At 42.2% G+C, this 11095-nt stretch overlaps 1 protein-coding gene across 1 annotated transcript; it reads right to left on the reverse strand.

Moving 5' to 3' along the window:
• Positions 1–8349: 8349 nt before the first annotated feature.
• hmgb2a (high mobility group box 2a) lies at positions 8350–10605 on the reverse strand. Its single transcript, XM_060046801.1, has 5 exons — positions 10447–10605; positions 9552–9711; positions 9322–9470; positions 9066–9240; positions 8350–8984 (listed from the first exon to the last, which is right to left on the reverse strand). Exons 2-5 carry the CDS (start codon positions 9696–9698, stop codon positions 8814–8816), a joined length of 642 nt encoding a protein of 213 aa, XP_059902784.1. The 5' UTR covers positions 9699–9711; positions 10447–10605; the 3' UTR covers positions 8350–8813.
• Positions 10606–11095: the final 490 nt, after the last annotated feature.

Consider the following 11095-nt stretch of genomic DNA (forward strand, 5'->3'; position numbering starts at 1 on the left):
TTAAAGCTCTGGTCAGAGCCACAGAGAGCTCTTATAGCTCTGGTCACCAGCAGAGAGAGCTCTTATAGCTCTGGTCAGAGCCACAGAGAGCTCTTATAGCTCTGGTCAGAGACACAGAGAGCTCTTATAGCTCTGGTCACCAGCAGAGAGCTCTTAAAGCTCTGGTCAGAGCCACAGAGAGCACTTATAGCTCTGGTCAGAGCCACAGAGAGCTCTTATAGCTCTGGTCAGAGCCACAGAGAGCTCTTATAGCTCTGGTCACCAGCAGAGAGAGCTCTTATAGCTCTGGTCAGCGACACAGAGAGCTCTTATAGCTCTGGTCAGAGACACAGAGAGCTCTTATCTCTGGTCACCAGCAGAGAGCTCTTAAAGCTCTGGTCAGAGCCACAGAGAGCTCTTATAGCTCTGGTCACCAGCAGAGAGAGCTCTTATAGCTCTGGTCAGAGCCACAGAGAGCTCTTATAGCTCTGGTCAGAGACACAGAGAGCTCTTATAGCTCTGGTCACCAGCAGAGAGCTCTTAAAGCTCTGGTCAGAGCCACAGAGAGCTCTTATAGCTCTGGTCACCAGCAAAGAGCTCTTATAGCTCTGATCAGAGCCACAGAGAGCTCTTATAGCTCTCGTCAGAGCCACAGAGAGCTCTTATAGCTCAAGTCACAAGAGGAACGCCTGACACCTGTTCTAGTCACTTGTTCATGTCTACATCAAACCAAGATCGAGCACAGTTTTCATTGACGGGAATATGAATAAAGCATTGGTTTTCTGTTACTTTGTCATCTCGCCGATAGCCAAGACAATGTTTTGGTATATATTGGTCATTATATGGTATGTTGTTTATATTTATATATACATATATATATATACATAAACTTATTCTTACTACTATATATATATATATATATATATATATATATATATATACATAGTGGTAAGAATAAGTTGATGCACCCATGCTAAAGTTGACTAAAAAGAGGAATAAAAAAAACATATTTTGGAAATCGATCTTAATGCCTTAATTAAACAAATGAGGAAAAATCCAATGGTTTTATTTCCGTTAGCTGGTTTGATTTCCATTGAGAAATCTTTAGGCTAACTAACAGCTATTAGGCTAACTGAAAAGAACCATGCCAATCTATGGTGAAGGGTATGTGATGATGTGGGGCTATATTAATTCCAAAGGCCTATAGGTAACTTTATCAGGATGCATAGTATCCTGGATCCATGAAATAAATGCCCATTAAAAATAAAAATCTGCCTGCCTCTATGGGAACTTAACATAGGGGTTCCTATACGTAGGCAGCCTGTATTTTAATGAAGAACATTTATTTATTTATGATACATTATTCATTCACAAAGAAAATCGGTGGCCTAAAAGGTTGGATTTTTCTTTGTTGGATTTTTTGATATATATATATAAATATGTTATCATAAATATTTAATATATATATATGAAAGTGAGTCTTTCTCCGGTCGTTCAGGGTGGGTTACTGTGCCTCTGATGATGTGAACCCTACGCATTATTCAGTAAAGCCTGCCCGTTGTTTTGAGCCACTTAGACAGAACCTAGGGAAGAATGTAATTAATGTTTTAAATCACGATAAGCAATGCTATAAATTAGCTTAAAATAGCTTAACCAGGAAGCCTTACCCTAAATTGGATGCAGGCATTAAACACATCGCTGCTCAGATGGAGCTTCATCCTCCACACACACCAGGGTATTGGTCCTGGACAAACGCTGCAATGTCATCAGATCAGAACATCAGATCAGAACATTAGATAAGAGCATCAGATCAGAACATCAGAACCTCAAATCAGAACATCAGACCAGAACATCACATCAGAACATCACATCAGAACATCAGAACCTCAAATCAGAACATCACATCAGAACATCACATCAGAATATCACATCAGAACAGATCAGAACATCAGCTCAAAACATCAGCTCCGAACATCAGATCATAGCGTCAGATCAGAGCATCAGAACCTCAGATCAGAGCATCAGATCAGGACATCAGATCAGAACATCAGACAAGAACATCAGAACATCAGATCAGAACATCAGATCAGATCAGAACATCATAACATTAGATCAGGGCATCAGATCTATATTTTGTCCACCCAAAATAAATTTCACATCCTACAACATGTCAGAAATGCAACAAACTATAATCTAGTAGTTATTTTATATATAGCATAACTATATATATATATATATATATATATATATATATATATATATATATATAACTTTACACACTGTTTTATCTTCATTTTAGAGGTCAAATCGGTTTTGTGGATCGATAATACATTGTATTTGTTGGGAGGGGGACCATAAATAGCTCTTTTGATTGTGATGGTGATGGAATGCTACTCCAGTGTGAAGAGTAATGTTATCCAGGGTCCTTAATAAAGACCCTTCAAGATTATAATTGGCATCTCGTAACATGTTGGTATCCAGGTCTTGATACAACAAATGGAAGCTCATAAAGTAACATATTGGTGATATATTAATGTTTTTTGATATATCAGGGTCATATAGGACTATCAGGATGTCTGATGTTAGTACTGAGTATAGTTGGGGAATGATGCACAGTACTGAGAATGGGAGTGTTGAGATTTTACCTCTATAACAAGCCTGACGGATGGGGATAATGAAGTCAATGATAGCGAACATCCGATGTTGACGATTTTAAAGAGTTGATGCCAATGCATTATCAAACATGACTGAGGTTTGGCCCTTCCTCTGGAAAACCCATGGCCAGTCCACTGGATGAGACTTAGATACAACAACCCACCTTGCAGTTTGAAGGAGATGAGCTGCTTCTCACATGCATCACACTTCCCCAATAAGGACAGTACCCATAACTCCAGACACAGCATGTAAAGCTGACGAAGCAAGTAGTTCTATATCTTCATATGATGTTGTATGTATGTTATCTTGTGTCACCATAAGACTTCACAGGTTCAATTATAAGCCATTTCAAAGAGATGGGGAGATTATAAGCCATTTCAAAGATCCAGCACTCCTCAAACACCCACTGAAATACACTTAGTAGTTGTTGAAAAAGAAGCTAACTCAGCGGGGTGACTAAAGATATGTGTGCTGCCTTTTGAACAGAGTGTATGGACCAACAGGCTGGAGGGGAGGACTAGAGGGTTCCATCACTGCCACCTAAATGGCAGATGCAGAGTGAAAATCCATCTGCCTGAATCGTACTTAAGGGATTTCAAGACCATGCATACTTTCCCTGTGGCCTTTCCCCTATTTTCAAAGTGTTATTTTTTTTTGCTAGTTATGTCTCAGATGATATGCTGTTTGGAATTTCTACATGAGGACAGGGATGAGCTACTTAAACTTTGGACTGCTTGGATGCAACAAAGATTTCAACACAAGATCAGCTGAAAGGCATCCTTCTGAAAGATGCACACAAAAAGTTGATCCTGAAAAAATGACATTAATTGCTAGCCACTTAGCTCAAATAGCATTTTTTTAGCACACAAAATGTCCTGTGAATGTATGATAAAACCAACGTGATCTCTAAACTAAAATACAGAATAGGTTGTTTTTTCAATAAGACCCCAAATGAGCCATATTACCCTTTGCTGGTCCAGTGAAGGGTCAAAGAAACATTGAATGGCCGAAGAAACAACACAACTTCACATGTCAAGTTTTTCTGCCAAATTAATGTTTTTTTCATAATCATCGGTCAGTGAATGTATATATGATGTTTATTTTCTTAGTTAATGCAATGTTTTTCTATCGTTGCCATGTTTCTATCGTTGCCGTCCATATGGACGCTGCTACCCCTGAAACCACGCAATCTGCATGTTGTTTGAATCAAAGTCTTGGCCTTGTATATTAACTGTACAGTTGGATTAAGTGTTATTTTATGCAACTGATGATAAAAGTAGATTTGCGAGTAACCCAGGAATGACATGTTAAATTCTTGAAAATGTTGAAACGTTGAGGTTACAAATACATTTTGTTTAATAGGATAATCACGAGCCATTAACACCCTACTGCTGTTTGATTTTTTTTTTTTAAATAAAAACATAGATTTTGAGCGACGCAAGGCTTTCAAATTTATTCTTCTTCTTTGGGACTGTCTAGGGCCTAGGCCAATGTGATTCTTTGTGGCAACCCACTCGTTTAGGTCTGCTTTGCTTCCACCGAAAATTCCTTTATTTTAATACGTATCCGTATTTACCATAGGGTGCCGTTTCCACATAGGCCTACGTACATTCTCGTATGCGATCCAACCGTCTCCGACAGAAAGTCCATTCATTCCAATGTGATTCTCCGTAATGTCCGTTTTTCGTCCGAGACTCCTCCCCTCCGTAAAATTTCTGTCCGGTATGTCCGTAATATACGTTCAAAAAATTTAACTTTCGCTGTGGTTTTACGGAGATACCGTATGAAAGTTTTTATGTTTTTCACAAAACATGTAAGTACCTGGCAGGCCAAACTCCTCGCCGATCTCTTTCCAAGCCTGGCTGGTTTTGTTTTTATCTCTGTTTATGTCGATCCTTATGTTCCAAAGTACCGGTCTCCTAAAAAAGGCCATTATCATACGCTCCCCCATCTTTTGTCCGTAAATAAATTCATGTCCGTACGTAAAACACTAGCGACTCCTTCCGTAAGTGTCCCCCCGCCTCGTTTCCACATACGTATATTTTTCGTATCCGTGCTTCCGTAAATTTACGGAAGGGGTCGCTAGTGTTTTACGTACGGACATGAATTTATTTACGGGCAGCCAAAAAGACGGGGGATCGTATGATAATGGCCGTTTATAGGAGACCGGTACTTTGGAACATGAGGATCGACATATACAGAGATAAAAACAAAACCAACCAGGCTTGGAAAGAGATCGGCGAGGAGTTTGGCCTGCCAGGTACTTACATGTTTTTGAAAAACATAAAAACGTTCATACGGTATCTCCGTGAAACGACGGCGAAAGTTAAAATTTTTGAACGTATATTACGGACATACCGGACAGAAATTTTACGGAGAGGAGGAGTCGCGGAGGAAAAACGGACATTACGGAGAATCACATAGGAATGAATGGACTTTCGGTCGGAGACGGTTGGATCGCATACGAGAATGTAGGCTACGTATGTGGAAACGAGGCGTACGGTAAATACGGATACGGACCAATCACAGCCAATCTGATTTTGTGAAGCTCCGATAGACCCGCTGCTCAAGCCAGTTGATGTCTGTAATGCCATCTCAGAGAATGTCTCTGGAGCCTTCAGTGTCAATGAGCCTCCACAACCCCACGGCACTTAGACTCCATGACAAACTAAGCAGATTCTCCACATTAGAATATAGAATAGAAAAGTCAGTGCAAAAACATCACATTGAGGTAGTACCTATAAATAAATACCCACACATATAAATAAAAACCCACACAAACATTCACATTTATAAATGTGCCTACACAAATGTGATACACAACACAACTATGCTCTGGTAGCAACATTTAGTGAGGTTATGGCTGTTGGATAAAAACTGTTTTGTAGTCTGTTTGTTCTCGTTTTCATTGACCTGTATCTCCTGCCTGATGGCAGTAGTTCGAACAGTTTGTGACCGGGGTGTGATGTGTCCTGCAGGACGGATTTGGCCTTTTTAAGGCAGCGGGAGCTGTGCAGTTCGTCCAGAGAGGGAAGAGGGCAGCCGGTGATTTTCTGCGCTGCCTTTATGAACCCCTGGAGCCTTTTCCTCTGTGCCACAGTGCAGCTTGAGAACCAGACACACAGACAATAGGTCAATATGCTCTCTATTGAGACAGAAGGACACCAGCAGTTTCTGGGGGATGTTGTTCCTCCTGAGAACTCTCTGCTGGGCCTTCTTCACTAGCCCAGTGGTGTTGATGCCCCAGGTCAGGTCCTCCATGATGTTCACTCCCAAGAAGCGGAAGTCAGAGACCCTCTCCACACAGACCCCACCTATCATCAGCGGCTGGATGACCGTCTTCTTCCTCCTATAATCCACAACAGGCTCCTTGGTCTTTGTTGCATTGAGGAGCAAGTTGTTAGCACTGCACCACCCCACCAAACGCTCCACCTCGTCTCTGTAGGCGGTCTCATCCCCGCTTGAGATGAGCCCCACTACTGTGGTGTCATCTGCGAATTTGACGAAGGTGTTGCTGTGGTGGGCGGGAGCGCAGTCGTGGGTATAGAGGGAATAGAGCAGGGGACTCAGCACACAGCCCTGTGGGGAGCCAGTGCTGAGGCTGAGGACGGTGGAGGTGTGGGGGCCCACTCTTACCCTCTGAGTGCGGTCCGTTAAAAAGTCCTTAATCCAAAGGCAGGTCGAGTGTGGTATTCCAATGTCAGACAGTTTGAGCACCAGTCTGTGAGGGAGGATTGTATTAAAAGCAGAGCTAAAGTCCATGAAGAGCAGCCGAGCATAGCTCCCCTGCTGCTCCAGGTGGGACAATGCAGCATGGAGGGCTGTGGCCACAGCATCCTCAGTAGATCTATTTGCCCTGTAAGCGAACTGATGTGGATCAAAGGTGGGGGGGATGAATGACATGATGTGACTACGAACCAGTTTTTCAAAGCACTTCATCACCACAGGGGTGAGTGCTACTGGCCGGTAGTCGTTGAGGGAGGTGATATTTGTTTTTTTGAGCAGGGGGACAATGGTGGAGGACTTCAAGCAGGATGGGACAGTGGACTGGGAGAGTGACTGGTTAAAGATCAAGACCCCCACCAGCTGGTCCGCACAGTCCTTCAGCACACGTCCACAGGCGCCGTCGGGTCCAGCTGCCTTCCGCGGGTTGACAGCCCGCAGTGTACGCCTCACCTCGTGCTCCTCTACCGTGAGGATGATGTCGCTGTTGGCTGCTGGATGTGGCGTTGCTGCATCTGGTGGCTTCGCCTCGAAACGGGCGAAGAAGTGGTTAAGCTCCTCCGCCAGCGAGACATTACCTTCAGCAGCCCCCATTATTCCTGTTCTGTTTCTGTGTTTAACCGGGAACCTGCACAGAAATATCTTGAAACACACTAAAACAGTGGATAAGACCAAAGCTGTAGATTACATGGAGCTGTGTGTGACACTCTAAATGCGCCCAGATAAGAATGCTGTAGACCTGGATGATACAGCAAGGGATTTTCTTGCAGTAAATTAGATCCGAGATCCATGTGGCGCTCAGACAAAGGCTGAAACAGACACGCATCCCTCAATTTGTGGGGCATGGAGTGATGCAGAAATGAAACTGAGATGAAAACAGTTTCTCTCTGGCCTTTCCATGATGGCGGCCGAGACTGATCAGTGTTCATTATATATTATAGTTATTATTGAGGAATGCAGAGGAATGCAAATAAACAATAGTTAAATTCTTGAGTCTGGTTTTATCTTCATATGCAGGGTATGACTTGAATGCCAAAATATATGATTGCCTTTACCACTAGTAATTGTTGCAGTTCAAGCAACAGAAGTCTGGCAGTAGCTATAATAGTGGTCTAATAGCTTATTGTATATGATGTATTCCATAAATGTTTGCACAGATTTAAAAAAGGCAGCAGGCTTTCAAGAATCAATTGTTTGTTTGAGTTATATGGGGCCTGTTGCCCAGAGCTTTATGTCTAGCAACTTGACGTTGCCAGCCAGACATAGACCCCCCCTATGGTCTAAATGTTTTTATATATAACCTCTGTGCCAGTATTTGACTCATGCATAGGATAGAAATGACTGCGTTGGGTGACACGGTACTAAGCAATTGCGTATTGCCTATGAATTGTGCTGGACAATTCATTGACTCCTGGTGTTGCGAAGTTGTAATTACACATTTTCTATAAAATGCTATCGCTTGGGTAGAACAAAAAACACTGCAAGTGGTGGCCTTTAAATAGAAAAAACGGAAAAATTTAACTTCATTGGTCAATGAACTGGCATATTTAACGTTAATTCAAACATTAACTGCAGATTGTGAAGTTAAGTTTGGTTTTTACAGACAGGAGGCTCATGCAGCGCTTGAAAATGCTGCAAAACGACCTGTACGTCTAAAGGAAAGCCACTGATATTAAGGGGTACAATCAATGAATGATTTTACCATGAACCTTTTTTAGAAGAAATGGATTCTGGGAAAGTAAACAAATACTGATGTCCTATCTCTACATTTTTAGTACACATTGGAAATTCACTGAATAAGTGTGCCTACAAGTAGACGTTTATTGGAAGTAATTGTTAGCATAAAGGATATGACGGGTTGGAATGAGGGAACTATATTCCATCCATTAGATACCAGTTTAAAGGAAGTGAAGATAACTGCCTCGAGGCCAAGAGTGGACATTTGCATGACAAACCTTATTTGAGGGACCAATCATCAATATGACACACGGCTAATGTTTATACAAAATTTTATTACAAAAACCCTACATAATGCAAAGCTCCGCATTAAAAAAAAGATACACTTTAAAGTCAACTACAGAAGGAACCTGGTAGTAAAACCGCAGTGAAAGGATGAACACACACACCACCATTAGATAAATGTTTAGCAGTGCTTTTGTAGAACAACACCTTAAAAAAAAAGTATCTTCCAAAGTCAGTAACTGTGCCTCATCGAAGTACAAATGGCATAGCTGACCAACAACCATCTTTTAAATAGAGGGTGATTTGAAACTATTGGGGAACTCCAACAACAACAGAAAGTTTTCCCTGAATCAAGTTACTCAAGTGTTGGTAACCTAACAAAAACATGAAGTCAGGCCAAACAAAAACAGCTGAGAGCATTACAAAATAAACAATTTCAAAACATTGCCGGTTTCACATCCTTGTTTTGTAAATTACCCCAGACCCTCAATCATTTAGTCATCTTCGTCATCATCGTCATCATCGTCGTCCTCATCATCATCGTCGTCGTCGTCGTCGTCATCCTCCACTTGTGCAGCTTTCTTAGCAGTTGGCCGGCCAGGTCCAGATTTCTTCCCGGCATCACTTTTGGTGGGCCCGCTCGTAGCACGGTATGCAGCCACATCCTGAGGAAACACACACTGGTTGGAAAAGCAGTTCCAGCTGATGTGTAATAAAAGTATAAAGGAGGAGGGAACCATATTCACCTTTTCATATTTCTCCTTGAATTTGGCTGCCTTTGCCTCAAAGGGGATCTTGTCCTTGGGGCTCTGCTTGGACCAAAGTTCCCCTAGCTTCTTGGCAATGTCACCAATGGATATTCCTGGATGATCACCCTTGATCGCTGGGCGGTGCTCAGCGCAGAAGACGAAGAAAGCAGAGCTGAGAATAAAATGTTTTAAAATTAGTGTGATGAAATAGGAACAACACCTGTAAATACTCAGGGCCTGTTTGATAACTTACGGTGGCCTCTTCGGGGCGTTCGGATCCTTCTTTTTCTTCCCCAACTTGGTTCCTTTAGGGGGGGTGTAGGTCTTCATTTCCCGGTCATAGCGTACTTTATCCGTTTTGGCCATATCCTCAAACCTCACCTTCTCCTTGGCCGACATGGTCTGAGAACACACAAAAACGTTAAAAAAAATATATATAGATGTTTTGTTTAAGCGATGCAACAACAAAGCACTGCGACGTACCTTCCACCTCTCTGAACATCTTTTGGAGAACTCCGCGAAGCCCACGGAGGTTCCAGGATGGTTCTTTTTATGTTCTTCGCGACATTTCGAAACAAAGTACGCATATGAAGAGGTCTTCCCTCTTGGCTTGTTCGGGTCTTTTTTCATGGCTGGACGTGTTCTGAGAAAAAAAGAAATAATTATATTAAAGAAAGCTATTAACACACACTCCGTGTCGTCCGTCTATGGTAGTGAGCGCACCGCGCGCGGGCTCCCCGACGATACGGGGTCTAATCTGTAATCGGATTTCCGATTTTCTAAGGGGCGAAAAGACGGGACTCCATTTTGTCTCTTCCCGCCCCAAGTACAAAGCGCCAACACGTAATGATCATATCATATTAAATGGCCCTGATTTTGGATCGATACAACCGGTAGGATTAATAAAACCCCGCCATGCAGTGAACGGCGGGGTCTGCATAGGAGCAGCTGAAGCAGAAGGCTCAGGCTCAGAAGGCTCAGGCTAGCGTGCCAACAGGCTAACGCGCTAAGCTAGCAGATCAAATGGCGTTTGCATTAGGCGATGCGCACGAGTCGATCCGACCAACAAAACCACAATGTCGTCGAGACAAAAACACAAAATAAACGGCATTTCTCTGCAGATTTAAGACATGCTGATTTGGAAAAAACTTGGTGGTTTCTCCAATTCCATGCAGTTGTTCAACAAACAAGAAAGTGGAAAACAAACGCGAGCATTTAAAGGTTACAAAATAGTCGAAATATGTTCTGGTTATTGGCAATTTACAAAGTCGTACTTATTCCCTTGTCTATGTGTATATATATATATGTACTACACATACAATAAAATAATCAAAGGCCAGAAATACTTCAAAATAAATAAGTACGGGAGGTAACTTACCAGTTAGTCGTCTCAAACTTTCAGCGAGTGAATGTCGGAGTTAACTTCCCACTGTTTTGTCAGCGGCTGAAGAGTCTACCGAACTTGTATGGAAAGGCTCGTGACACCACCCCTAGGCAAGTGATTGGTCAACACCGCCTGTTTAAATTTAAATACGGGCCCCAGAACCTAAGCGGTGATACCATTGGTCGACAGTCAACACATCACAACAGCACTGTTCTACGGCTGGTCTCTGGTATGATTGGTTGAAGGGGAGTTTTAAACCAACGGCGCGAAAATCCCTTTGTGGATATTTAAAAACAAATCCTACGAGCCAAACAAAAAAAACATTTGCTTTCCAGTTTCACCATTGAGCAAATGAGACAATGGAAATCATTTAAAACATTCAAAAATAACACAATATTCAACAAAAAAAGGTGTTTAAGAGCGTAACATTCGAAACCAAAAAGGATTTTTGAAGCTTTTTTTTTTAACGGTCTGCCACACTATTGAGCTCAGTCTGTTCAATGGCCCATAGGCTGGCGAAGCGACATGGACTACTCTTTTTCTCTCCTAACTTTTGAGACGCAAATGATCAGTGGAACAGTGAATTGATACCGTTACTAAACTGTTTAAATTCTTGTTTGGATTTACAAGTCTAACCTTTGCA

Source organism: Gadus macrocephalus, chromosome 3 (assembly GCF_031168955.1).
Source record: "Gadus macrocephalus chromosome 3, ASM3116895v1".
Taxonomy (NCBI): Eukaryota; Metazoa; Chordata; class Actinopteri; order Gadiformes; family Gadidae; genus Gadus; species Gadus macrocephalus.